Raw genomic sequence first — 27,605 nt, 5'->3', positions numbered from 1 at the left:
GTAATGTTGTTCAGTTGGGAATTCTTAAATGTGACTATCTGAGTTTGTGGCAGATCACTATGTTCTTGCTGAAAAAATCCCTGCTTAAATCCACTTGCACCCATTTAATGTTCTCTACTTCAATCCAATTCTCCCAAGTTAAAAAGCTCTGTGTGTCACGAGTGGGGCAAACCCCAGCAATCTGTGCAGAAATCAAGGTGATAAATCAGCTCCACGAGTGTCTTTGATCTTGAATAAATGCTGGGCTCAAAGTCTAGCCCAGACCACGGCCAGGGTTAGTCAGCATTGAGGGCTCTCTGAAAAGGGGTTTCAAAATGTAATTAAATCCTTCTCACAGCAATGAGCCTGACTTCCTCAGCAAGTCGGGGCAAGAGCAGGTGCTCTGCAGGCCCTGGGAAGGTTTGAAGCTGGTGCTGGAAGGGAGCGGGACCTGGATTTGAGGAAAAGGAAAGTGGAATTCAAGGCTAGCACAGATTTAGTGTCATTTCCCTGAGGTGTGGAGTCACAGGTGGGCAGAAAGAGAAGCCACTCATCCAGCCAGTAAAAAATGACATCTCAGGAGAGCCCGGGTCCCTGGACTGAGCCCCTCATGGGGGATCCATCGTCCCCACTGGGTCCCTGCCTCTCTCCGAGAGGGAGGTGTGTCCAAGGACTTGCACCCTACATTTGGCCATCTGAGGAGACAGGTTTCAGAGAGTTTGTGAGGTCTGGCTGGTCACGATGGTTCCCAGGGTGTCCCAGCATCCTTAGATCTGCTAAATTCAGCTAAATCCCCTCAAGCTCCACGTCCCTTTTCTCACTGAGTCCGCAGGGCTGTAGGAGTGAATGAGGATTGAGGAATGCTTGGAGGACTTTGTGGTTTCTCCTGCTGGCTCTTCACCCTTCAGGAGGAAGCTGGGCTCAAATCTCAGTCCCCTGCTCTGCTGGACTGGCACTTCAGCCCCATCCCCAGGGAACACAGGGCTTGGAGTAATTTCCACTGATTAATCCATTGGATTCCTGGCCTAGCAAGGCACTGCACCACAGGGCAGGCAATACCTTCAGAAAGAAGGATAATCATTTATTTGTCATTATAAATCACACCTATCAATTAATTTCATTTAGAAGGCACCTCCCTGCTTTTCCTTCAGAGCATCCCCCCCATTTCCACTCCATTTTCTGGAGACATTGGCTGATTCCAGTGCAGCTGGGGTGCAATCCCAGTGGAATTCCCTCCCGGAGTGTCCCATCAGGAGCTGTGTTTGCTGGCCAGGGTGGTTAATACGGTTTGAGAAATCCCATCCACACTCATTTCAAGGGAGTTTCCCTTTAGAAACAGCCCAGGATGACACAGAAATTGGATTTGCACCTTTGTTTGGTGACAAAAGGCAGGAAATTAAAGAGGCAACAGTTCAATAAAAGCTCCTCTTTACCTGCCTTTGTTGTAGGTGACACTGAGGATTAGCACAGCTCAAGAGCAGCTTCTATCCAGGGAAGATGCCTTGATATTTGTCAGGGATGTAAGAGGTGTGAGGCAGAGCTTTGGAGTCAGCTGGTTTGGAAGGGAAATACAATTATAAAAACTTTAAACTCCTAAATGTTTGCAGGAGATTAGGAGGAACTCGAGTTTGAAAGCATTTTAATTCATTTTCCCAAACTGTCTCTGTTTCAAGTTCCTGTCTTTGTTTGCTGCTTCAGAGCCAGGTTTTGTGGGCATTAAACCGAGTCCCTGAGGTTTGCCTGAGTGCAATTTATGTTTAGGTTTAGGCAGACATTCAATTGTTCTGAATTATTTGTGTACAAAATATTTACTGTTAACCCCCCCCTCCCAAAAATGAGCAGCGGTTAATTACTTACACACAAAAGCTAAAGTAGTTTTTTTTTTTGTCTGTTTTTCTTTTGGATGTAATTACAGAAATGTGGGAAATACTTTTCCAAGGCTTTTGAACTCCAAAGTGGAACAGAAGGAAGACACAGGGGGACATCCACCGTTCAGTGTTAATTTCCTTGCACAGGAGAGAGAGAGAGAAAAAAATAAAAAGGATCTTTCTGAGATGAGCACTAAAGTCTCAAGTTTTCAAAGGTTTGCATAACAAACAAGAGACACATTGTGGGTTGCATCTTGACTTTGAAGGCTTGCCACTGTCAACTGAAATAAAATGGCAAGGTTTAAAGCCTTAACCAAGTTCACAAGGAAAATATTTGGACTGAAAGTTTTGGAAAATTTTCTCTCTTTGAAGTAGTTTGTCATGTGTTACCAATGTGAACTTTATTGACCTTGAAACTTTTTTTTTTTTGAATCAAATAGCAACTAGTGACACTTTAGTAAAATCTTAAATCAACAACCATCTCCTGGCGGCTCCAGCTTCGTAGCAAATGCAGGCAAAACAGGGAATCTACAGAGGAGACCTTTATTATTCATAAATGAAGCCTGCCAAAACCTTCCCGAAATAGCATTCAAAGACCCTTTTAAGGTCATGGATCCTGAACAAAGCCAGAAGAGCACAAAAAAGGCTGAGGAAAGTCCAAGAAAGAGGCTTCCCAAAGGAGAGGCTTTCCAAGGCAGTATTTCATCCCCAACTACATACCAGGGCAGCTCTGCTCCTTCCCAAGGAACCCCTCTCCGAGATATCATCTCGCAGCAGCACTTTTCCGGCTCTTTGCCCGTTCCGCGAGAGGAGCCTCAGGAGAAGCCCGGCCACCAGAAGCAACCCAAGCCCTCCTCCTTTGACCACCCTGCCCACGTCCCGCAGCTTCAGCAGCACGCACTGGCACCAGCATTTATGTCCCCGGGGAAGCCGGAGCATGTCCTGGAAGGTCCCACATGGCAGCTAGTTGATCCAGTCAGGCCAGGGCCCTCTGGCTCCTTCCCGTCCCCCGGGCTGCACGCCCACCACGGCCAGCTCCTCCCGTCCCAGTCGCCCATCATTCCCGCAGAGGACATGCCGGCCGTGCAGAAGGTCTTCATCCCCCGCCCCGCCCAGGTGTCCCTGAAGCAAGCTGAGGAGGTGCACAAGAAGGAGAAGAAGCCCCAGAAGCCGGGCAAGTACATCTGCCAGTACTGCAGCAGGCCCTGCGCCAAGCCCAGCGTGCTCCAGAAACATATCAGGTCCCACACCGGGGAGAGGCCCTACCCTTGCATTCCATGCGGGTTCTCCTTCAAGACGAAGAGCAACTTGTACAAACACAGGAAGTCCCACGCTCACCGGATTAAAGCTGGGCTGGCCTCAGGGATCGGAGCGGAGATGTACCCATCGAGCCTGGAGATGGAGCGGATCGGTGGGGAGGACTTCGAGGAGCCGACAGAAGGGGAAAGCACGGACTCGGAGGAGGAGACGGCAGCGATGTCGGGTCACGCCGTGGAGCTGTCACCCAGGCAGAAGCACACCCTGCTCTCCAGCAGCCTGCTGACCGCAGGGAGCCAAGGCTCCAGCCACGACCGCTGCTCACTGTCCCATTCCAGCATGTCCCAGTCCCTCGAGGACAGCTCCCAGTTTGTGGAGCCATCATCAGAGCACGCCCTGAGCCATAAGTCCGAGGACACCCACAGCATCAAGCAGAAGCTGGCGCTGCGCCTGAGCGAGCGCAAGAAGGTGATCGACGAGCAGGCGTTCCTGAGCCCCGGCAGCAAGGGCAGCACGGAGTCTGGGTACTTCTCCAGATCCGAGAGCGCGGAGCAGCAGATCAGCCCTCCCAACACCAACGCCAAATCCTACGCTGAGATCATCTTCGGGAAGTGTGGGAGGATTGGGCAGAGGACGGCGGCGCTGGCTGCAAACACAACCCAGGGGTTCCCACACCTGTCCGGCGACGAGAAGCCCAGCATGGTCCCATTGTCTGTGCCTAGAACACAGGTGATCGAACACATCACTAAGCTAATTACCATTAACGAAGCTGTCGTGGATACCAGTGAAATCGACAGTGTGAAGCCCAGAAGAAGTTCTCTATCAAGGCGTAGCAGCATTGAATCCCCAAAGTCTGGTGCGTACAGAGAACCCTTTCAGTTTGATATCAAGTCTGGTTCCAGCAGCCAGCTGGATGCAGCGAAAGTGTTGGCATCCCACGGTGAAAAAATGAAGCCCGAACAATCATTGTTGTCACTTCAGCAATCCCACAGTGCCACAGAGACAGTGCCTCTCCTAAGAAGCCACTCAATGCCTTCTGCTGCATGCACTATAAGCTCCCCACACACCTTTAGAGGTAGCTACTCATTCGATGATCACATCATGGAGCCAGAAGTCTTAAGCCGCAGCCAAGCGTTTTCCTCCCACCCTCGAATGCTAAAACGCCAACCAGCTATCGAGCTACCCTTGGGAGTGGAATACGCCTCGGAGGAGGTCGGCTCTGCCAGCAAAGAAAGTGTTCCCAAACCTCCCGAGGAGCCTGAAACCAAGGAAAGCGATCTTACCAAAAAGTCCCGCAAGGGCCCGAAGGCAAAAGGGTTCATGTACGAGTGTAACGTGTGCGGCGCTCGCTACAAGAAAAGGGACAACTACGAGGCCCACAAGAAATACTACTGCTCAGAACTGCAGCTCTCCAAGCCCCGCTCTGCCACGTCCCACACCTCGTCCGAGGCGGAGAAGAGCGCGGCGGATCCCGACGTGTGGCCCCAGATGATGCATTACAAGCTGGGCAGCACCTTGGAGCTCACCCCGCTGCGGAAGAGGCGGAAGGAGAAGAGCCTCGGGGACGATGAGGAACCTCCAGCTTTCGAAGTGTCTGACACCCCCTCCTCCAGCACCGGCCCAGGCACTCAGTTTGCAAACCTGGCCTCGTCTGATGTGGCTCTAAACCTGACCCGTGAATCCATGAAGTCACCAGCAGACTCGGGAAAATCCGCACCTTCCGAGGCCAGTGCCAGCTTCCATTCCAGGAACACCAAACCAGCTTCGAGCGCGGAGGGCAAGGAGAGGAGAACAACCTCCAAGGAGATCTCTGTCATCCAGCACACGAGCTCCTTTGAGAAGTCAGACTCCATCGAGCAGCCCAGCAGCTTGGAAGAGGACAAGCCCCTGTCCCAGTTCCCAGCTCAGCCCACGCCCCAGCACAGCCGTCCCCCTCACTCCCTGCAGCCCAGGCTGGTCCGCCAGCCCAACATCCAGGTTCCTGAGATTCTGGTCACGGAAGAGCCGGACAGACCAGAAACAGAGCCAGAACCTCCTCCGAAGGAGCCAGAGAAAACCGAGGAATTCCAGTGGCCGCAGAGGAGCCAGACTCTTTCGCAGCTCCCTGCGGAGAAACTCCCACCCAAGAAGAAGCGGCTCCGGCTGGCAGAAATGGCCCAGTCCTCCGGGGACTCCAGCTTTGAGTCGGTCTCTCTCACCCGGAGCCCCAGTCAGGAGAGCAGCCTATCCCACAGCTCCAGTCACTCCGTCTCCTTTGACCGGGATGACCACACCAAGCCAGAATCGAGTAGCCAGCCCTCCGAATCCCACCCAAAACCTCCCAGCGTTGGCTCCCATATGCTGATGGTCCCCAGCCACCATCACCATTCCAGGGAAATGCGGAGATCTGCTTCCGAGCAGACGCCCAACGTGTCCCACCCTTCCCAGATGTCAGAGACTCGCAGTAAATCCTTCGACTATGGGAGCTTGTCGTCCACCCCTGCCTCCACCCCCGGCCCCTCCACCTCCTCGGCCCCCCAGGAGAGGAGGAAATGCTTTCTGGTGCGGCAGGCGTCCCTCACCAGGCACCCCGAGCACGAGCCAGACCCGGCCCCGCTGGGCTGGCCGGACACGGAGGATCCAACTCCTTCTTCAAGTAAATCTCCTGCCACGAGTTTGCCCCATCAGCCGACCACGTCCTCCCCTTTGCCCTCTCACAGCACCTACCCGAGTGACAAGAGCCAGCCAAAGGACAGCCCTGAGCCATCCTACAGCCCGCCATACACAGAGGCTCTGCAGGTGTTCCACCACCCCGTGCCACAGCTGACGCTGCACGAGAAGCACTTCATGGCCCCTCAGGTTTCCATATTCCCCTACCAGCACCTCCTGCCGCAGCCGGGGCAGTCTGCAGAGCTCTTCGCTGCACACACCATGTCTGACATCCTCTCTGCCCAGTTCTCCATGCCTCAGATCCCTCCCTCCATATTCCAGACCCCGCCGCTGCCCCTCCCGCAAACGCTGATCCACCCGGGCCCGCTCCACATCGCTCCTCCCTTGATGTCTCACCCTGCCGAGGTGTCCTTCAGGCACCCTTCATTCCTGCCCGTGCACTACCCTGGCTCCTCCCCGATCCCCTCAGCCTTCTTCCTGCCTCTCCAGTCTCAGTTTGCCCTCCACTTGCCAGGTGATGCTGGTGGACATTTGCCACAGATCAAATCCAGTTTGTTCTCAGCAGCAGGAAGCTCCAGCCTGTCCCCATGCACGGATTATGACTCGGACAGCAGGTTGCACCCTCTGACCTGCACAGCGAGTCCCGCGCTGTCTGTCACCGTGACCCAGCTCGTTGTCCCCACCCGGACAGAGCCCATGGTGTCCCTGGTTGTCCCCGTTCGCATCCAGACCAACATGCCCTCCTACGGCAGCGCCATGTACACCACGCTCTCCCAGATCCTGGTCACGCAGTCCCAGTGCAGCTCCTCCACCATCGTCCTCCCCAAATTCGATGACCACCAGCCCAAGGGTGCCCTGGTGTGCAGCGCTGATGTCCACGGGCTGGGTTTTGACCTGGCCCAGATGATCACAGACGAGCAGAGAAGCCTTTTCCAGAGCCCATACCTGAGAGTGCCCCTGCCCTTACCAGAGAGAAAGGGCTACATGCCCCTCACCTGTCCCTCAGACAGCGTCCTCGGCCTGGAAGGGGGCCCCTCCACAGTTGGGGGGAGCAAAAGGATGCTGTCCCCAGCTGGCAGTTTGGAGCTGACGATGGAGACACAGCAGCAGAAGAGAGTGAAGGAGGAGGAAGTGTCTGAAGCAGAAGATAAGCTGGAAGTGGTGAAGCCACCCAGTGCAATAGAGGAAGGGAAAAACCAGGATAAATCTCACTTCCTTGCAGAAAGCCAAGAGAGGGTGGAAGCTGAGATACCACCCAGCGTGTCCGTGGAGCAGCCAGAGCCAAAGGAAACCCCGAGCAGTTCCCAGCAGGCAGTGTCCCGGTCGGGGTCCCCAAGCCTTGAGGCACTGCAGGAGTACGAGCAGCCAGCTGGCAAACAATTCCTCAGCCAGGAGCCTCTGCAGCCCGTGAAGAAGGAAGACTCCAAAGAACTGGTGGAGCAGCCTCCACCAACCCCTGCCAGCACTGCCCCCGTGCCCGAGGGCGCCGCCAGCGCGGGGAAGGCTCGGGACGGCACAGACAGCAAGAAGGTCCTGCAGTTCCCCAGTCTCCACACAACCACTAATGTCAGTTGGTGCTATTTAAACTACATAAAGCCAAATCACACCCAGCAAGCGGATGGCCGCTCCTCGGTGTATGCCAGCTGGTGCATCAGCCTCTACAACCCCAACCTGCCCGGCGTGTCCACCAAGGCAGCCCTGGCCCTGCTGAGGTCCAAGCAGAAGGTGAGCAAGGAGACCTACACCATGGCCACCGCTCCGCGGCCTGAGGCGGGCAGGCTGGTCCCGGCCAGCTCCAGGAAGCCCAAAATGACCGAGGTAATGCAATCCTATCTCTTTCTCCTGATCCATTTGGATGCGTGGGTAGAGGGGGCTGAGGGCCGGGGCGTGGCTGTGCTGAGCTTGGTTGGGGTTTACTCGTCCCGCTGGCGCTTTGGGAGGCGCCTGTTCTCGGTGAAGCTCTTAGAGTGAAGAGCCCAAACCCCACCGAAACCCCAACCCAGGAGGCAGGAGAGCCTGCTCCCAGGCCAGGTTTCTGTTCTCCAGTTCCTACTTGCTTTGTAACCCAAAAAGTAGGAATCATCACCTCCACCACCACCCCACGAACCACCACTGCTCCAGCACAAAGGATTAGACTTCATTTGCATTTGTCTTGATATTTCAAACAGCTTTATAACATTTTGTTTTGGTTTGGTTTTTTTTTTTTTTTTTTTTCTTTAAACACTGTTATAATTCCCTACATTTTGCATGTTGGAAATGAAAAAAAAAGGATTACCTTGGGGAAATGGGATTCTGTCTGGTTGTGCATCTGCTCATCTCACATTAATGAACATGGAGACGCATGCTTAAAAGTATTTAAAAAAATATTAAAGGGAGATTTGCAAGTGTATTTAGGCCCCTGAAGAAGCACAAAGGCTGACAGTGACATTTATAGAAGTGTCTCAGCGGGTCTGACACATTGTGTTAAACACCCCTGTGGTTTGGTCCGTTTGGTCCATAGCTGTCCACCTGCTTTTCCAGGTATTTAAGGATATTTTATGCCTGGTTTTAGAGTTAAGACTTCACAGTGGCTTCCCAGGGGCAGAGCTCCCTCAAGGCATTGCCCACATGGGCACAGAAGTCTTTAAGACCCTCCTGTGAGCTGCCTAATTTTATGTATCTCATTTTAAAGCCAGACTTTACCCTTCCTGCTTAATGCTGAACCAAACAGATCCCTTTAATCCAGATCATGTTCATGTAGATTAGCAAACAGAATTGCTCTAAAGATTTTGTAATTTGATATTCATCTCAAGTCAATTTATATTGATGGATTATTCATTTTATTTCTGTGTCATGAAATGAACTCTGAATATTAAATTTATCATAATCGCTGCTGCAGCTGCTGCTTATAAATATGTCTTAAATACACAGTAGAATCGCTTTGATTCAATAAATCTTTATTTCTATTCAGCATTTCCATCACTCTCCTGCAGAAATCCCAGAGACAGATTTCTAGGGACACAGGGGCAGATAATTACCTGAGCAGTGCAATAACCACGCTGAGATTTATGCACTATTTTTCCAAGGGTTTTATCTGAGTGGTGCCATAGCATCCTTGATTTCAATCCCTAAAGGAAGTGCCTGTGCTGCTCTGAGCCCTGCTCTTTGCCATGGTGCTAAAACCCACACCCGGTGTGTGTCCAGAGGTACCAGACCCTCCCGCCCTGAGGGGAAAGGTTAAACAGGAATGGTTCAGCCCTCACTCATCCAAACCCACCTTTCACTGCATGCATTTCCCCCGGAGCCTCCTAAACCCCCTCAACAAACCCCTCCAAGCTGCCTGGTGGTGCAGGTTCAGGTTCAGGTTAGGAAGAGTTCACCCTGCCCAGTTCCCCTGGGAAACAGCGGATCCTAAACCCAGCCCTCCTCCCCGTGGCTGGCAGAACCCCTGCGAGCTGCAGCCGAGATAAATCCAATTCTTGCCAAGCACAGAACTAATTTGTGATCAGTGGGAGTGAGATCCTCCGTGCAGGGTTTAAAACACGGCTGGGGAAGCAGCGGCTGCCAGGACGTGCAGCAGCAGTAGCATCACTCCAGGGTTGGAGTCCAACCCTCAGCTAACTCTGCTCTGGCTCCTTCCCTTTGAGATTCCTCCTTTATGTAACTCCAGGTTGTCAGCTGGCCTCCCAGGAGATGTAAAAAAGCTCTGGTATTTTGTACAGTTATGCATGCAGCAAACAGTAGTTCTGTACGTGCTGTCTCCGTCCTTGGCTTGGGGTTTAAATTTCCAGTGGGATTTGCCGAGCAGATAATTCTGGAATTCTGGAGTGGCTGCAGGCTCCAGCGTGCATGTAGGGATGGCTGGTGACACTGTACTGGGGCTTGCACTCTCTGTAAATTCCAACGAGATTGTAAAAGGGGATAGTAGTGACTGTATGATTTTGGCTCTCTGGTGCCTTTCATCTGTCAATGTTTTTGTGCTTTCGAAAGTTGCAATAAATAAACCTCGTGCTACATCTAGCAAGTCAGTTGTTTTGTATTCCTCAGCAAACCTGGGAAGGTTGTCCCTAGCAGTGTTCTGAGCCCGTAGCTCCTATCAGGAGGTGAAGTCACAACCCTAAAAGTTTAATTTTTGAGGGTTCTGAGTGTCTCCTGCTGCTGATTTCCTCACTGTCACCTCCATGCCCACAGCCACCAGCTCAAGACCATTCCTGCTGTTAAATGGTTCAAATGGTTCCTGGCACTGTTTTGCTCTGGGCCTTTTGTCATCAAATTCCTGTCACTTTTAGGGACATAGGACTGCACAGGGGCCATTCCCAGGAGGCTTCCAGGATGGGTGTGTGGATGGTGTGGACATGGGGCTGACCTGGCCCCAAGGACAGACAGCAGCCCTGGGTGCATTTAACGCTCTGAGCTGAGCTCCTGAAACTCCTGGGCAAATTTGAAATGCTTGACCCCAGCTCTGCAGAGCAGCTTTTGAGTGAGTCCATCCCTCCTCCTGCTGAGCATCCCGTGGCAGTTCCAGCAGCTGGGCGGGCTGGGTTATATCCCGCTGGATTCCGTAGGACTCTGTTGGAGCTGCTCACTCTGTGGCTTCCCCCAAAACCAGGGGAGACAAAGAGGCTCCACTGGGGTGATTCATCCCCCTACAGACAAGGCTGAGGTGAGGCAGGTGAGTCACGGGGGCAGCTGCCGCTCCTGCCAGCCAGAGCCCCAGCCTTCCGGGGCTGCCTGCAGGCCAAAACCCCTCTAAAAACTGCCCCCAGCTGCCTGCAGCCTGTTTCCATCAGTGTGAGGATATGGATCCAGGATCCTCATCCAGGACATGAATTCAGCTGAATGTCAGAGTGACTGTGTGAGAAGTGACCTGGGGAAAGGCATCTGCTTTCCTTTCTCTGGAGATCCCTGGGTTTGTCCTGTTGGGCTGTAGGGGACCAACATCCAAACATTTAATTCCAGGTGTGGAGAGCTCTCCCTGGCTTTGTCCCAGGATTTAGGATACCCCAACATTTCATTCCAGGTGTGGAGAGCTCTCCCTGTCTTTGTCCCACGATTTAGGACATCCCAATATTTAATTCCAGGTGTGGAGAGCTCTCCCTGGCTTTGTCCCAGGATTTAGGACATCCCAATATTTAATTCCAGGTGTGGAGAGCTCTCCCTGTCTTTGTCCCAGGATTTAGGACATCCCAACATTTAATTCCAGGTGTGGAGAGCTCTCCCTGGCTTTGTCCCACAATTTAGGACATCCCAACATTTCATTCCAGGTGTGGAGAGCTCTCCCTGGCTTTGTCCCAGGATTTAGGACACCCCAACATTTAATTCCAGGTGTGGAGAGCTCTCCCTGGCTTTGTCCCAGGATTTAGGACATCCCAACATTTAATTCCAGGTTGGAGAGCTCTCCCTGGCTTTGTCCTGTTAGGATTTAAGGGGCAACATCCCAACATTTCATCCCGGGTTGAAGAGCTCACCTGCATTTATTTTGTTAGGATTTAGAGGGCAACATCCCATTATTCCATTCCAGGTGTGGAGAGCTCTCCCTGGCTTTGTCCCAGGATTTAGGATGTCCCAACATTTCATTCCAGGTGTGGGGAGCTCTCCCTCATCCCACCCACAGAGGCAGCTTTGATGTTTATGTCCATCCTGTAACAAACAACGTTCATCGTGTCGGTGAGGTGTCAGGGCATGACTTAAACCTTGGGCTAGACAAGGTTTAGACACAAAACCCCCTCAACAAGTGGCAATTTAACAGTGAAAAAGCAGATTTGGCCCTGGGAACGTGTGGGGAGGTTGAGGATTCTTTTCTCCCGTGGGTTTTGTGGCTTTCTCTGGGCTGTGCCCTTGGCAACGGGGTTGCAGAGGAAGGAAATCACCCAGGAGAGCTGATTTATGTCAGGCTAGGGTGGCTGAAATCCAAATTTGTGTGAATGTGTGCGAATGTGGGGGAAACCTGGAGGTTCAGTGCACGAATTCTGCAGCTGCCTCCCCTCCAGAACCTTTCAGATGTGCATTTCAGAGAGAGGATAATCCAGGGACAGAGACTTGGGAACAGAGACCCCACATGCTCAGAGTCACCCCAGCCACCACGCTTCTCTCCATCCTTCATTTTTCCAGTTGGCAGGAGCTGGATAACCTGGAGGGAGCAATTAAAAATCTCGTCAGGGGTCACAGTAAGCACACCACAACCCTCAGGGCCCCAGATCCAGCAGCAGGGCCCCGTTTGTTAGGGGGTGCCCCAGTTCCAGCCCCTGGTCAGGAGCAGCGCTGGGGAGCCGCTGGCTCTGCTGGGGCTGTTTGCTCTGTGTGTGCCTGCCAGTGATTCTGTCTGTAATCATGGATTGTTTTGCTCTTTTGGGGAGATAGGTTCATTTGCCTTCGCTCCTTTCTAATGAAGGTCGAAAAGATATAACTAGAGCTGAGAAGGAAGAGGAGAAAAGGGGAAAATCAGAAGAAGAGGCTCTTGTGACCAAGCGAGGGGAGCCAGTGAGGATCAAGATCTTTGAAGGAGGGTGAGTGTCTCATTTTATTTCTCTTCTTGTGTCTCACACTTGTGTCGAGTTGTTACAATGATGGCAAGGTGCCACTGGAGGTGAGCAGATGGAGCTGGATTTCAGTTTGTTTTCCACAGCCACTGTTATAAAACTCAGCCCTCCAGATCTGGAGTGCATTAATTTCCTATTTTTGAGCTGTCTTTAAGTCAGCAGTCACCTGGATCTCTGTTCTGAGTGGGTGGTGGAGTGAAGAGCACAAATCCATCTCGCAGCTGTCTCTGAGGTGACAGAGGTGCACTCTGTATCTCCTCAATCTTTCCAGAGCCTTCTCCTGAAAATGATGTTCCTGATGGTTGTTCCCATCCCAAGGAGGATCTGGGCAGGTCTTTCCTGATGCCTGGGGTTTGGGTGGGGAACAAAAGAAGCGTTTTGTTCATGTGATTTCCATCCCACCCAACCGAAATAGCTCAAACCAGAATGGATGCAAGGCCTGAATTTGATGTGTATCTTAAACCTCGGCTCCAGGTAATCCAAGAGGGCGCCTCAGGAATTCAGCACTGGTCTAATGCTGCTGTTTATTTCTTAAAAATTTAAAAAAATAGCTCACAAGTAATGTGTCTGTGGGTTGCAATTAAAGACCATCCTTCCTGGGTGTTGCAGAGGGGGACAAATTGGTGCAAGCAATTTCCAACAGGATTTATCACTTCTGCTCTTGCTGTTGGGTGGTCTTGGTTTCTGTGTGTTAGAAAAAGGCTTTCATTAGGCTGTGCTTGTGGTTTTTCTGCTGTTGAAATTTGCTTTTATTTTAAAATACCTTGTTAGCAGATGGTGAAACTAGCAAAGCAAGAGGGAAAAATCAGTGCTTTGGGACAGGAAAACTGCTTGTTGGTCAGAAGAGCTCAGCTCTGCCCCAGCTGTGGGCTCTGTGTGCCCAGCTCAGGTCTGGGCAGGGAGTGGGGGATGCAAAGAGCCAAACAGGGCCAACCCTGCTGTGGCTGTGGCCTGACATGACTCAGGAGCAGCAGAATGAGAGATTTGATGGGCTCAGTCAATCTGTCACCCTCCTGTAGCAGACGGGACCCCTGGGACCCACTGGGATGGGTTCTGTTCCCTTCAATCCCATGGGAGCCTCAGCTCCCCTGGGCTGGGGGGTCCCTGTGGCTGCTCGGGGGAACTCTTGAATTCCTTCCTGGCCCTGATTGAAGCAGCTCAGCATTACCATGACTGAAAATCCCCCTGCCCCTCTCAGAGCAGCTCGGGGGGCCCTCAGTGCTGCACCCCTCATGCTGTGTTCACACAGGGGTGGTTTTGTCCCCAAACAACCAAGGGACAGCAGGGTCTGTGCTGCTGTCAGGATCTGATGCTGATGATTATTTCTTTAAAATTTTAAATTGCTCTTCCTGTTTGCGGCCATTCCCAGGATGGGCTCTGAGAGCAGAGGGCTGGGGACGCTCAGGCCGAGTCCTTCTGCGTGCAGACACAAACCAGAGCTCTGTGCCATCCAGCACCAGGGACTGTGCCGGCCATCCTGAACCGGTGTTGGGTTTAATTTTAAACTCCCTGTGGCTCTGCCCGTGTCCCTCTGGCTGGGACACACCAGGAGGGCGCAGCAATGAATTCCATGCCTGAATTCCATGTCTGGATGCCATGGCAGTGCCCAGGGCCAACAGGACAGGCTGTGCTCCCAGGCTGCTCCGGGATGCTGTTGAGGCAGAACGGGAATGAGGAGATTGAGTCAGAAGGCTGAGAGAGTAAAGCTCTGATTTATTTCAAAATGCATCGCTCTTTATACACAGCTTCATCCATGCCAATTCCATTGGTCCTGAAGTAAAAACAAAGCACACCATTGGTGTACAGTGCATGATGCACAGTGGTAGAACTTGACTATAAACAATGTGAACAACAAGAGAGATAAAGAACCTTATTTACATTCTTTTCTAACAGATTCCCAGGCTTCTGCCTGGTTAGAAACTCTCCGTTTCTCTCTTTGCCTGAATCTGAGACAGACAGCTCCATGTGCTCCCTGCCTCATTCCCACCAGGTTCTGGGGTCAGGGTGTTCAGCCCCAGCAGCCAGGACCTTTCCTGCTGCTCCTTCCCAGGTGTCTGCCAGGACCTTTTCCTGCAGGTAAATCCACAGGGTGCCTGGTCTCTTCTGCAAGCTCCCAAATGGATCAGACTCCCTTTCCTGGCCATCTCTTGAAAATGTTTTACACTGAGTGCAGCAATTTTGAAGACATTATTTCACTCTCTTATTTTGCTTTTTTTTCCCTATAAAAATTTCTTCCTTTACTCATTTTGCCCCTTATTTATTGGTTTCACACTGAATGCTGCTGGCCAGGCCCATCCTTCCATGGGGGTGCAGTTGGATTCAAAGCTTTTGGATCCATCCCACACTTTGTTGTCTCAACCAAGGAGGATATTATAAAGAAATTCACATAAGGTGCAACTCTCAGCTCCTTCTTCCCCTCACTTTTTATTTCCTTGGAGCTCTTGCCTTTCTCTCTGCCATCTTCAGCACTTTTCCTTCTGTAGAGTCATCTGCCTTCCCCAATCCCATCACTTTCCCCCTCAGAGCACTTCCAGGACCATCTCTGAGATTTCTCCTGCTGCTCTCCAACCTCCTGGCTGGAATTTTATTCCTTGGCTTTCAGGGAAGACCAGAAAAGCCAAATTTCTTCTTTTCACGATTCCCACTTGTAAGGCAGGAAGTCATGAACCCCCTCAGAGGTCTGGGGGCAGCTTGGCTCCCCTGGTCTCCCTTGGAGGCATCTCTTCCACAGCTCTGCTGTCAGAATCTGAGGTATTGATGATTCTGAGATTGTAGAAAGTCTCTGTCTGTCAGCCCTGCTGCCAAAGCAGAAGTCATAATTGGTCTGTGCTGGTTTCCAGGTTGTTTATTCTGTTTATCTCTCACATGTTCTGCTGCCCTGCCCAGCTCTGTCCTGCAGGGCAGCGTGTGGGGCTCTGCCCTCAGTGGGATGTGACAAACATTAAATACCAGAAACTCCCTGGGCTGCATTTACAAGAACGTGCCAATATCTGTCACCTACGTTGGACAGTGTGTCCCCAGCCCGAACCAACAGAAAAATGCCAACACCACAGTGAGACATGGAGGGCATGAAGGAGGAGAAAAAGGACAAGGCACACCCAATTTCCTCCATCTTGTCCCCTTTGCACCCCTTATCTAGAATCCTAAAATTTTACTTTTGCACCTGTGCCACACTTAATTATTACTGATATCAAACACTCAGAGCTTGTAATTCATCCTGTAAGATTGAAAACTCTTTTCCATGGCCAGAGATCACAGCCAGTGTCTCTGGGGGCTCTGTCCAGGGGGGTTCCTGACCCCTGCCAGGGTCCCAGACCTGCCAGGGAGCCAGAGGGAAGCTCTGGATTCCGACATTCTGGGAGTGGATGGCTCCTTTGGTTTCCCCCTGGGGCGGGGTTGGGATCCAGCACTTGCAGGTTCCTTGAGCCTGGAGGTTCCTTGAGCCTGGAGGTTCCTTGAGCTTGGCTTTGGGATCAGGGCTCAGCAGTGCTGGGTGTGGGGCTCAGTCCTTCTCTCCCTCTCTGCGTGAAGGATTTGTGGTGCCAGCTCAGGATGTGGCCCTGGGGTCCCAGGAGGAGCTGGCTGTGGAGGTTTCCAGCTCCTGGTGAGTTCCCAGCCCTTCCAGCACCGGGCTCCTGGTGGGAAGGGGCTCTGCAGACCCTTTCAGCCTCTCTGGTGCCTGAAAGCCTCAGGAGGGACGTGCATGGTCCTGCCTTAACCTCTCCACATTAAACTGGGGCTGGGGTCCATGGAGATTTCCATTGGAAGAACAAATTCCTCTTGGAGAGGAACTGAGTGCCTTGAGGTCACTCCATGTGTAATTTCAGTCGCAGCTTTTTATTTGAAATCCTGGGATTCTGTCAGGCTGGATCAATCCCCATTCTGAGCAGATGGCCCCAGTCCTTGCTGGGACGTTGGAGTCATTTGACACCCCAAGGACGGGCTGGAGGCTGCACAGGCTCCTCGGGTTGTGCTTGGGAGAACCATTAAACAGCCAGGTCAATGCCTGAGCTCCTCAAGGAGCGAATCAAAATATCCACTGGGCTTGTCCTGAGGGATGCTGTGGTGGTCTGGAGCAGGGAACATGATCTCTGAAGGTCAGGCTGGCCAGCATTGCCACAGGAGAAGTGCTGTGGTTCCTTGGTGGCTCGGTGTCACCTTCATCACCCCCTGGGGCGCCCATTCTGCAATCTGACATCATGGAACCAGAGACTGGTATCGACCTGGTGTGGGAGGGGGTCTGTGCTGCTCTCAGGCTCTGCTCAGGGACGTGCTCCCCGCTTGCTGCCATTGCCACGATGGAACCTGAGAGCAGAGGGGTGGGGACACTCAATCCATATCCTTCTGCTTCACAGCCCAGCCCTCTGTGCTGCTATGGGGACAATTAGTTGGTTTAGTTAATTAGTTAATTACAACCAGTGGGGAAAATGGTACCAAGATATATAAAGCAAAAAACCTTAACTAACATCCCCAAAGCAGTGCCATGTGTAGTGAAAATTACATTTTTCTCTTTGGAAAACTGTTCCTTCTTTACTGCTTTAGGGAAAAAAAAAAACAAAAACAAAACACTTATGGCTATAACGTTATGATTGGAGGCACAAATATCTGAGTATCCTGGAATTCCCACCTTAAAAAGCACCTTCCCTTCTCATCACCCCATGGAAAAACCCACACATCCACAAGAAGGGCTCTGCACTTCAGAGGGATGCTCAGAGTGGAGCTGTGCCCCAAAGGCTGCTCCGCTCTGCAGTTTGGAGGAATCCAAACCCTTCCCTCTTTGTCTTCACCAAAATGTGACAGAGGTGGAGGTGCCCAGCCATGGGATCTCCTGAACTGGGATCACCTGAATTGGAGTTCTGAAGTCCCATCTCCCTTGGGCCTGGGTGCAGCCCATTCCTGAATGAGTGTGGGGTGCCTGAGGCTGGACTTCACCTTCCCTGGTGAGCCCCAGGGCTGAGGGCTGGAGCTGCCGTGTAACCCTTCCCTTCCCTTCCCTTCCCTTCCCTTCCCTTCCCTTCCCTTCCCTTCCCTTCCCTTCCCTTCCCTTCCCTTCCCTTCCCTTCCCTTCCCTTCCCTTCCCTTCCCTTCCCTTCCCTTCCCTTCCCTTCCCTTCCCTTCCCTTCCCTTCCCTTCCCTTCCCTTCCCTTCCCTTCCCTTCCCTTCCCTTCCCTTCCCTTCCCTTCCCTTCCCTCCCCTCCCCTCCCCTCCCCTCCCCTCCCCTCCCCTCCCCTCCCCTCCCCTCCCCTCCCCTCCTTTGGGGTTTTAGGCACTCAGGGACACCACAGAACCCTGGATATGCCTCCCTCTGCTTGAACAGCAAAATATTTCCTTCTGGTTGAAGGACGTGGAGAAAATGGTGCTGATTTATCAGATTTGAACACGATCCCTAATTAGTGGATGAATAAGGAGAAAATCCACCCCTGGGCTGACCCAGAGCTGCTCTGAGCCCCCCTGCCCCTCTCGTCCCAGCTCTTTGCTGTGGGAGCTGTGGTGGCTTCTCAGGGCTGAGCTCACCCCAGCTCTGCCCAGCCTGGAGCGTGGGTCCCTCGGGCGCACCTGCGGAAATCCCCCGGCGCACCTGCACAAAGGCTCTGTGTTCAAGCAGCTGAGCTCCCCGCCTGTGACCTGGCTGCGAGGGGATTTCCTCGGCTGGGATGAGTTCTGAGAATTCTCCGTGTTTGTTTTGGAAGGAGTCGCCCGTCCCAAGGGCAGGGTTTGAGGGGACCAGGCAAGGAGGAATCCGAGACACTTCCAACTGCCCTGAGCACCAGGGAGAGTCAAGGGCAGCTCCTTTATTTAACATGAAATGTGGAATCAGGGATTATCCAGGGTAGGAAGGGGCCACAAGGATCCTGGAGTCCTGGCCCTGCACAAAGGCCCCAAATTTACCTGCAAACCTGGCAGTGAACCCACTCAGAGCCCCAGGGCGGTGTCTGGAGTGGGAACACACCTCTGTGGAGCAGGGCTGGGCTTAAACAGGAATCACAGGATCCTGGAATGGTTTGTTTGGAAAGGGAACTTAAATCCCAACCACCCCTGCCATGGCAGGGACCCCTCCCACTGTCCCAGGAGCTCCCAGTGTCCAGCCTGGCCTTGGGCACTGCCAGGGATCCAGGGGCAGCCACAGCTGCTCTGGGAATTCCAGCCCAGCCCCTCCCCACCCACATGGCCAGGAATTGCTTCCCAATATCCCACCCAAATCTCCCCATTTCCAGTCTGAATTCCATTCCAATTCCATTCCCTGGGTCCTGTCCCTCCATCCTTGTCCCCAGTCCCTCTCCAGCTCTCCTGGAGCCCCTCCAGGCCCTGCAGGGGCTCTGAGCTCTCCCTGGAGCTTCTCCTCTCCAGGGAGCACCCTCAGCTCTCCCAGCCTGAATATTTTGCTCCATTCCTATATATAAGCAAACAATTCCTGTAATTTACATTTTTGAGTGAGAGGGGTTTTCCTGAGTCTGTTTGCTTTTCATGGCCAGGAGGAATTGGTGCTCAGACTTTTCCGTGAGGGCGGCTGGTGCCAGACTGAGCACTCAGCGTCCACTGGAGCATCTCCGGGGGGTTTGGCTGCTGGATTTCCCCTGTGCTGGGAAGTGCTGAGCAGGAACTGCTGCCCTCCCTGCAGAGCCCTCCTGGGAGTCTCAGAATCAGGGGATCACAGCCTGCTTTGGGTTGGAAGGGACCTTAAAGCCAATCTCATCCCAACCCCCTCCATGGGCAGGGCTGTCCCCCACGAAATCCTGCCCTGCATGTGCCAAGCTCTCCCTGCAGCACCAATTTAAAACCTCAAGCATCAGCCTGTGCACTGGAGTTTATGCTGCTGCCCTAAAGGATATTTTGATTAAAAAGTGGGATTTGTGTGTGGGATTTCTGGTTGTTTTTCAACCAGAACTTCACCAGCAGTGCAGAGGGGGGTTCACGTCCCTCTGAGCCCCCAGGCACAGCCCGGTTACCCAACAGCTCCAAACACCATTCACCCCATCGTGGTGGGAAGAAGGGAGAGCAAACCTGGACTGGGCAGGGCTCAGCTGAGCAAAAGCTCTGGCAGCCCTCAAAAATCCCCTCCAGAGTCACCGGGCCACATCTCCCTCCCAGAATTTGGGTCTCTGCTGGGTTTTCCATGGGGTTTGGGTGTAGCCTGAAGGGTTGTGGCGCTCCCACTCGCCAGGATCTATCCTGGGTGCCGAGGGAAGGTTCTGGAGCTGGGCCAGGGCAGGGCAGGCTGGAGCTCAGGGAAAGGTTCTTCCCCCAGAGGTGCTGGCACTGCCCAGGCTGCCCAGGGAATGGGCACGGCCCCGAGGCTGCCAGAGCCCCAGGGATGCCCAGGGTGGGGTTGGTGGGGGTCCAGGAGCTGGGTCAGTGATCCCTGTGGATATTCCAGCTCAGGATTCCCAGGGTGGGATTGTTGGGGGTCTGGGCAGGGTTTGGATTTGGGATTGATCATCCCTGTGGGTCCACATTCCATGATTCTCTGAGAGTGAGGGATGGGGGAGATGAAGGATGGGTGAGAACTTTGGACAGCGCTCCAGGGATGCCCAGGGTGGGGTTGTTGGGGTCCAGGAGCTGGATCAGTGATCCCTCTGGATCCTCACTCTGGATATTGCACAATTCTCCTAAAAGAACCCAAAATCTCTTTCAGCAGCTTTACACCTTTTTTGTTGTTGTTGTTGTTGTTGTTGTTGTTTTTTGATAACACAAAACCCTCACTTTTTCTGCTTAAAAACCTAATCCAAAGGAGACAAAACACAGTGTGGCAATTTAAGGGAGGAGAGATTTTTAAATTTTCCCAATGCTGGCAAGATGAAAGGGGGAATTGTTCACGAGACAGCTCAGCTGCTTGAAAGATGCATTCCTTAAAAAGAGGAGAGAAAAACAGCAAGGAGAGAAAAATATTTGCAAAATGAAAGGAATCTGTGGTTTTTGCTTTGGAAATTATTATATTCTTACATTGAAATATACTTGAAAGCCAATATGACAAAAAGCTTCAATTTCACAGGAAGCATATGGTTTTTTTTTTCTTCCTCCCCATAAAGCGTCTTCATGAAAACTTGGATTTTTCTTGTTAATTTTTGCTTTAGTTAAAAAGAAAATATTTTCCCTGGTAACTCAGGGAACAGTCAAAGCGAAAAATCAATTTTTTCCACTGGTTTGTTCAGGAAATCTTTTCTTGGATGGAGGTAGAGGGTGGGAAACAGCACTGGGAAGAGGAGGAAAGGCAGAAATTTAACTGCAGAGTCAGAGCAGGAGCAGCAAAGCAAAGGTGTCGCTGGCTGGGCTCTGAGCTTGGCCACTCAGCTGGGTGAGCGTGTTCTCATGGGATGGAAATCCCATCTCATCCCATGACCCAGGGTGCTCTCATGGGATCCCAGCCTGGGGTGGGGTGGGAGGGATGGAAATCCCAATCCATAGCCCCGTAGTGCTTTCAGTGAGATCCCAGCCTGGGGTGGGGTCGAAGGGACTGAAATCCCATCCCATCCCACCCCATCCCATCCCATCCCATCCCATCCCATCCCATCCCATCCCATCCATCCCATCCCATCCCATCCCATCCCATCCCATCCCATCCCATCCCATCCCATCCCATCCCATCCCATCCCATCCCTCAAGGTGTTCTCATGGGATCCCAGCCTGGTTTGGGGTTGAAGGAACTGAAATCCCATCTCATCCCATATCCCAGGATGTTCTCATCCATCCCCAGCCTGGCGTGGGGTGGGAGGGATGGAAATCCCATCTCATCCCATCCCCCAGGGTGTTCTCATGGGATCCCAGCCTGGTTTGGGGTGGAAAGGACTGAAATCCCATCCCATCCCATCCCGTCCCGTCCCATCCCATCCCATCCCATCCCATCCCATCCCATCCCGTCCCGTCCCGTCCCGTCCCGTCCCGTCCCGTCCCATCCCATCCCATCCCATCTCGTCCCATCCCATCCCATCCCATCCCATCCCATCCCATCCCATCCCATCCCATCCCCCAGGCTGCTCCAAGCCCCCTCCAGCCCATCCTGTGTGAGAGCTGGCAGAGGGAAGCTGTGGGGTGGCTGCAGCACATCCCTGCCCAGAGCTGCCCGCCAGGAGCTCCTGGAGAGAAATCTTCTATAAAGAAAAAAAAGATACAATATTCAAAGAGACATATTATAAGATAAAATATATAATATAGTATAATATTATAATTCTTATCCACTCTATTATATATAATAATTATAATCTATTATATAATTATATATTATATAATATAATTGTAGAAATATTATATATATTATATTTATTATAGATTTGTTATATATTATATATTACAATATCACTATAAATTATATTCTATTATATCATATCATATTATATCATATTACATACCATATTATATATATTATATTACATTCTATTATATTTAAATTATTAGAGATATAATTAATATAATTAATATCTTATATTACAAATATTATTATATATTATATAAGATATAAGATATAATTATTTATTTATTTATTTATTTATTTATTTATTTATTTATTTTCCTTAGTAAGTTTTTTATAATACAGAAATAACCTCGAGTTATTCACTTTGAATCAGGGGGTTAGTTCCTGTTGGGGCAGCTCTGGAACCACGGCTGGAGCTTCAGGCACGACCCCAAATGTTACAAGCGCAGAGTCCCAGGCTGGTTCGGGGTGGGAGGAACCCTAAAGATCACCTCATGCCCACGCCTCGGGCAGGGAATGCTGGCACGGCTCCGGGCTCGCAGTTCCGTGTTTTCCTTGCTTTTAGGGCAATGCCTGTGGGTTGGAACCTTTGGGAACAAACCTGAAGGGGCTGTGCAGAGCAGCTCAGCATCACCCACACCCAACTTCTTCCTTTGGTGTCTCCTTAGAGATGGGGGTGAAAAACACCCCAGTAAATCTCCCAAAATCTGATTAAACTCCTCCAAACCCCATTAAACATCCCAAAACCCCATTAAACCCCCCAAAACCCGATAAAACCCCTCCAAACCCCAATAAACCTCCCAAAACCCCATTAATTCCCCCCTAAAACCCCATTAAACCCTTCCAAACCCCACCAAAACCCCCAAAACCTGCTAAACCCCACTAAACCCCAGTAAACCCCTCCAAACTCCTTTAAACCCCCCAAAACCCATTAACTCCTCCAAACCCCATTAAAACCCCACCAAACCCCATTAAAACCCCACCAAACCTCATTAAAACCCCATCAAACCTCATTAAAACCCCCAAACCCCATTAAACCCTCCAAACTCGACAAAGTGGGCTCATTCTGCAGTTTATCCCTGTTTTCCCAGGAAATCCAACAAACTCAGAGGGATTTAGGTTCTGGTCTGGTTTCCTTTGTCATTTTTCCCCCGTTCTCTCTGCAGCCAGCCCCGTCCTCGTGGGTGCTCATTTCCCACAGCCAATTATTCCAAAATGTTGTTCTGCAGCTTCCTGCCTGACCTCGTGTGGGATGCTCGAGTTTCCACACGGATTTCCTTCCCCCTGAGAGCCCTGTGAGCATCCAAGCTCTGGGATTCCCCCCGTGGTCCCTGGTGGGGGAGGAGGAGGAGGAGGAGGAGGAGGAGGAGGAGGAGGAGGAGGAAGAGGAGGATGCTCTTCCTGAGCCCAGCATCCCCAGGGGTTTTCCCAGCATTTTACTCTGCTCACCACGGGTTATATTTTCTGTCTGACAAGAATTCCTGTTTGTTCCCAGCTCCAGTCAAGACTTAACAAATGGCATCAAGCAGGAAAATGCCTCAGCTGCCTGTCACAGGTGCCTGGGGTACCTGGCTGGGACCTGTGTCACCTGTGGGGAGTGAGGGGTGCCCCAGTGCCACACTGAGCGCTAAAGGAATTTAAAATCTACTCATTATTGCATTTTTACAAGCAACTTCTTTGCTTGTAACACCAGAGAGATGCAAGGATCAGGCCAGGTGGGTAAAGAGGAGCAGCTCCTGCTCTGAGGTGGGCACACAATGGGTGCCTGGGGAGCACAAAGCAGGATTTCCCTTTCTTCATGAATTCAGGGAGCACTGCCCTGCTTGGGAATCTCCTCCATGCCTCGTTTGTGGCCCTGCAGCCCACCCTGCAGGGTGCAAAATCAAGGATGGCAGGTGTGGTGTTGCATTTTTAGACTTTCTGGCTCGCCTTGGCGCTGGTTAGACCATTCCCAGGTCTGGAGTTTTCATGGAATTCACAGAATTCATGGAATCACCAGGCTGGAAGAGACCTTCCAGACCATCCAGTCCAGCCCAGCCCCAGCCCCTCAACTCAGCCCTGGCACCCAGTGCCACATCCAGGCTTGTTTCAAACACACCCAGGGATGGTGACTGCACCACCTCCCCGGGCAGCCATTCCAGAACTTTGTCACTCTTGCCATGAAAAACTTTCTCCTGACACCCAGCCTGGATTTCCCTGGGGCAGCTGAGGCTGTGTCCTCTGGTTCTGTCAGCTCCTGGAGAAAGAGCCCAGCCCAGCTGGGCACAGGCACCTTTCAGGAGCTGCAGAGAGCGCTGAGGTCACCCTGAGTCTCCTTTTCTCCAGGCTGAGCACCCCCAGCTCCCTCAGCCATTCCTCACAGGGTTTGTGTTCCCAGCCCCTCTCCAGCCTCGTTGTCCCCTCTGGATGTGCTCGAGCGTCTCGAGGTCCTTCCCAAACTGAGGGGTCAGAACTGGACACAACTCCAAGTGCTGCCTCTTTCCTGAACTTTTGTGTAATTTCATCTCATTTTGGGGTTGGGGGTTTGCTATAAAACCCTGAGTGCACAACCCAGGGTCATTCCCTTCAGTGAGGCTGAGGTTTTGGGGCTCTGGGAGGGGAGAAGGGCAACTTGGGGTAGAGTCTGAGGATGGAACCTCTGTGCTGACATGATTTTTATACCATTTTAAAATACAAAATATAAACCAAATGAATTTAGTTTCAATAGAAGTGAGTTAGGAACCAAAATGAACAGAGAACATTCAGGCTAGGAAGTGCCCGTGCGTGTTCCAGGCCTGCAGGGCTGTGGGCAGAGAGGAAATGTCGTGAGCTGGGAACAAATGTGAGCAAACTCAGCTGTCCAAGAGCAGCTGAAGGAACAGTCAGGAGCATTTCACAGAGCCTCGGTCCCACAGGTGAGGGGATCCGCGTGGAAAGGAGCAGGGTTTGATCAGACAGACAATTTTGGCAGCTGGACAGGGATGGAGAGAGGCAGAAATTGGGCAGAAGGGAAGAGCTGCAATTATCCAGCAGGTAAGGGACAGGCTGGAAGCTCTGAGCTCTCACAACAAAGAGGGGGGAGTGGAATGGAGAGAAAAATGGCTCAGAAATGAGAGAAAATGGCTCAAGTTGCTGCCAGCAGAGGAGGGAAGAGAGGCTGAGAGTCAGAGCTGACCTCAGGATGGGGAAATGCCAAACTCCCAGGAATGGCTGGATGCAGGTACCAGCTAAAAACACTCCTGGTGGTTTTTTATTTGCATTTCCATGGGGGCACCTGCCCTCAGTTCCCTGGGAATCAACATTTCCCCACCGGTTTAGATGCTTTCCTTTGTCAGGGGGATGGAAATGAAAACGTAGGAGAATTTGTGTGAAGTCCTGCAGCAAATCCCTGATCACCGAGGCTGTCCTCCCTCATCCCGGATTCCCAGGCATGACACAACGCCTGACTCGGAGCCACGGGGTGACAGGGGCCAAATGTCTGCAATAATGAGCTGTGCCTGTGAGCGGAGCATTCATGGGCTGCTGGCAGAGCTCCAGCCTCCGGGGTTTGCACTTCATCCATGCAAAATCCAAGCAGGCAAAGGTTTTTTATCAGATTGACTCAGGATTCAGCGGTTCTTAACATCTGCACAGCCAGGCAGCCTCTCCTGGGCAGGGATGCTGCTGGATTAATCCCTTTTCTGACCCAAAGACGGGGCAACCGAGAGCCGTTTAAAAATTTTTATTTTTTTAAAACTTTGAGAGTTTCCTACAAATTCATTTCCCACAGGATGGCATTTCTGGGAGGCCTTTGGTGGATTCCAAGCCCTGTGCAAGCAGCTAGGAACCTGCTGTGCAAACAGACAGAGCCGGGGCCCAGCTCCTGCTGCTCCATCCGTGCTCCCCTGGGAGCGGGCAGGGAGGTGACTCCGAGAGTGTCACTCTGAGCTGCCTTCTGCAACTGCCTTTTCTGGCACTTTCTAGGGATGTTTTGTTTTTAAAAACATTTAACAATGTTTTCCCCCTTGTTTTGGGGAGAGCTCTCTGTGCAAGGCTGATGCTGATCTGATTCCCGTTTGGCATCCTTTTAATTTTGAGTTTGGGGTTTTGTGTGTGTGTGTGGTTTATTTTTGTTTGTTTTTGTTTGTTTTTTAAATTATTTTTGTTGTTGTTGTCTTTTGTTTTGTTGTTTTCTTTTTCTTTTAATATTCTCAATGTAGCTGGTTTCTAGTCCTCTTCAGTATCGACTAGCAGAGAGTCCTGGGGATGGCTAATGGGATGTGGAATTCTTGGTAATGATAGAAATGATAAATGTCTGAGAGTAAAATGTGGCTAAATCATGTTTTTAAAAATGAATTTGGGTGTGTCTTTCCTATAAAATCCATCCACTGACCAGGGATCCACCTAGAGAGGGACTTCTGAGAGTGGGAATAAAGCCATTTATAGTAAAAATGTGGTAAACCCCAGCTCAGGGAAGAAATGATGATGTCTGCTCCAGATCAGAAGTCTGAAGGATTTGCTTTATTAAAACTATCCTATATTACATTAATATACTTAATATTAATATATATATTAATATATTAATATTAATATATTTAAAGGGATACTATACTATTCTACATACTTCTTACTTACCCATCTAACTAAATCAAAGTTGTGACTCTGCTGAGAGTCCAACCCAACTGGATCCATTGGTCACTGACCCCAAACAACTTCACCAGAATCCAACCCAACCATCACTGCAGGTGAACAATCTCCACACCACATTGCACATGGGGAGAACAAAGGAGCAGAGATAAAGATTGTTTTCTCTTCTTCTTTCTGTGCTTCTCTTGAGGGACAGAATTCTGTCTGTCTGTCCAGGGAATGTGACTGTCACAGCCATCCCCCATCCCAGTTTGAGGTTTCACTTCTGGAGAAGTTTTCCTGTTCTGCAGAGTTTGGGGGGAGCACACAACTCACCCTGCTGTGGGGACGGGGACAGAAGCCAGCGGTGGCACTGGGAGCACTGGGACAGGAGGATTTTCCACTTGCTCCCAGGTGGTGGCTGGAAGGGGAGAAGGGAAGCAGCTGTGAGCTCTGTCCTGCTGGAACTGGAGCTCTGGAGGTTGAGGATTTCATCCTTGGGCTGCCCAGCCCAGGGAGGTGCTGGATGGAAGGAAAGAGGGGAAGGAAAATTCCAGGAATGGAAAGTTCCAGGGAAGGGAAGGAGAAGGAGAAGGAGAAAGAGAAGGAGAAGAAGGAGAAGGAGAAGGAGAAGGAGAAAGGAGAAAGGAGAAGGAGAAGGAGAAGGAGAAGGAGAAGGAGAAGGAGAAGGAGAAGGAGAAGGAGAAGGAGAAGGAGAAGGAGAAGGAGAAGGAGAAGGAGAAGGAGAAGGAGAAGGAGGAGAAGGAGAAGGAGAAGGAGAAGGAGAAGGAGAAGGAGAAGGAGAAGGAGAAGGAGAAGGAGAAGGAGAAGGAGAAAGAGAAGGAGAAGAAGGAGAAGGAGAAGGAGAAGGAGAAGGAGAAGGAGAAGGAGAAGGAGAAGGAGAAGGAGAAGGAGAAGGAGAAGGAGAAGGAGAAGGAGAAGGAGAAGGAGAAGGAGAAAGAGAAGGAGAAGAAGGAGAAGGAGAAGGAGAAGGAGAAGGAGAAGGAGAAGGAGAAGGAGAAGGAGAAGGAGAAGGAGAAAGGAGAAAGGAGAAAGGAGAAAGGAGAAAGAAAGGAAAGGGGAGGATGGATCACTGCTCCTCCTTGGACATTGCTGGCCTCAGAGAGGTTCCAGAGGCTCTGGGATGTGCCAGGAGAACATGGAGTGAAGACCAACAGGGACAGAGGGACCTGGGCAGAGGCTAATTCTCCTCCAGAAATCCAGGGAATAGCTGGAGGCAAGGATCCAACTTGGAGGCAGGAGTGCAGATAATTTTTTTTAAAAATATCCTAAGTTGCTTTTCACTGTTCAAAAATTATTCAGGTTTTTGGGTTTTGCTTGTCTGTTTGGTTGGGTTTTTGTTTGTTTTTGGTTTTTGATTTGGTTTTGGGTTTGTTTTTTTGGGTTTTTTTTTTGTTTGTTTGTTTGTTTTTCTGTGGGTTCTCTTATGGTGAAGCTTTTCTACCTACTTTTTAGTTTCAGTCCTTTTTTTGAGGAGGAGCTCCCCAGGGAAGAGCTGCAGGCAGATTCGCCCCAAACCTGCAGCCAGGCTCAGTCCCAGAT

At 51.3% G+C, this 27,605-nt stretch overlaps 1 protein-coding gene across 4 annotated transcripts in view; it reads left to right on the top strand.

The window, feature by feature from the left end:
• The window catches only part of HIVEP3 (HIVEP zinc finger 3), a 292,362-nt gene that overhangs the window by 220,992 nt on the left and 43,765 nt on the right, over positions 1-27,605 (top strand). For all 4 annotated transcript variants that reach the window (XM_021528378.3, XM_021528379.3, XM_077788482.1 and 1 more), the window contains exons 5-6: positions 1,895-7,571; positions 12,093-12,238. In XM_021528378.3, the coding sequence (XP_021384053.2) occupies positions 2,457-7,571; positions 12,093-12,238 (5,261 nt within the window). In that variant the 5' untranslated portion in view covers positions 1,895-2,456. The remainder of the gene's footprint in view (positions 1-1,894; positions 7,572-12,092; positions 12,239-27,605) is intronic.

Source organism: Lonchura striata, chromosome 26 (genome assembly GCF_046129695.1).
Source record: "Lonchura striata isolate bLonStr1 chromosome 26, bLonStr1.mat, whole genome shotgun sequence".
Lineage (NCBI taxonomy): Eukaryota > Metazoa > Chordata > Aves > Passeriformes > Estrildidae > Lonchura > Lonchura striata.
The sequence above is the reverse complement of the archived record's forward strand: the minus strand, read 5'-3'. Positions and strand labels throughout refer to the sequence as shown.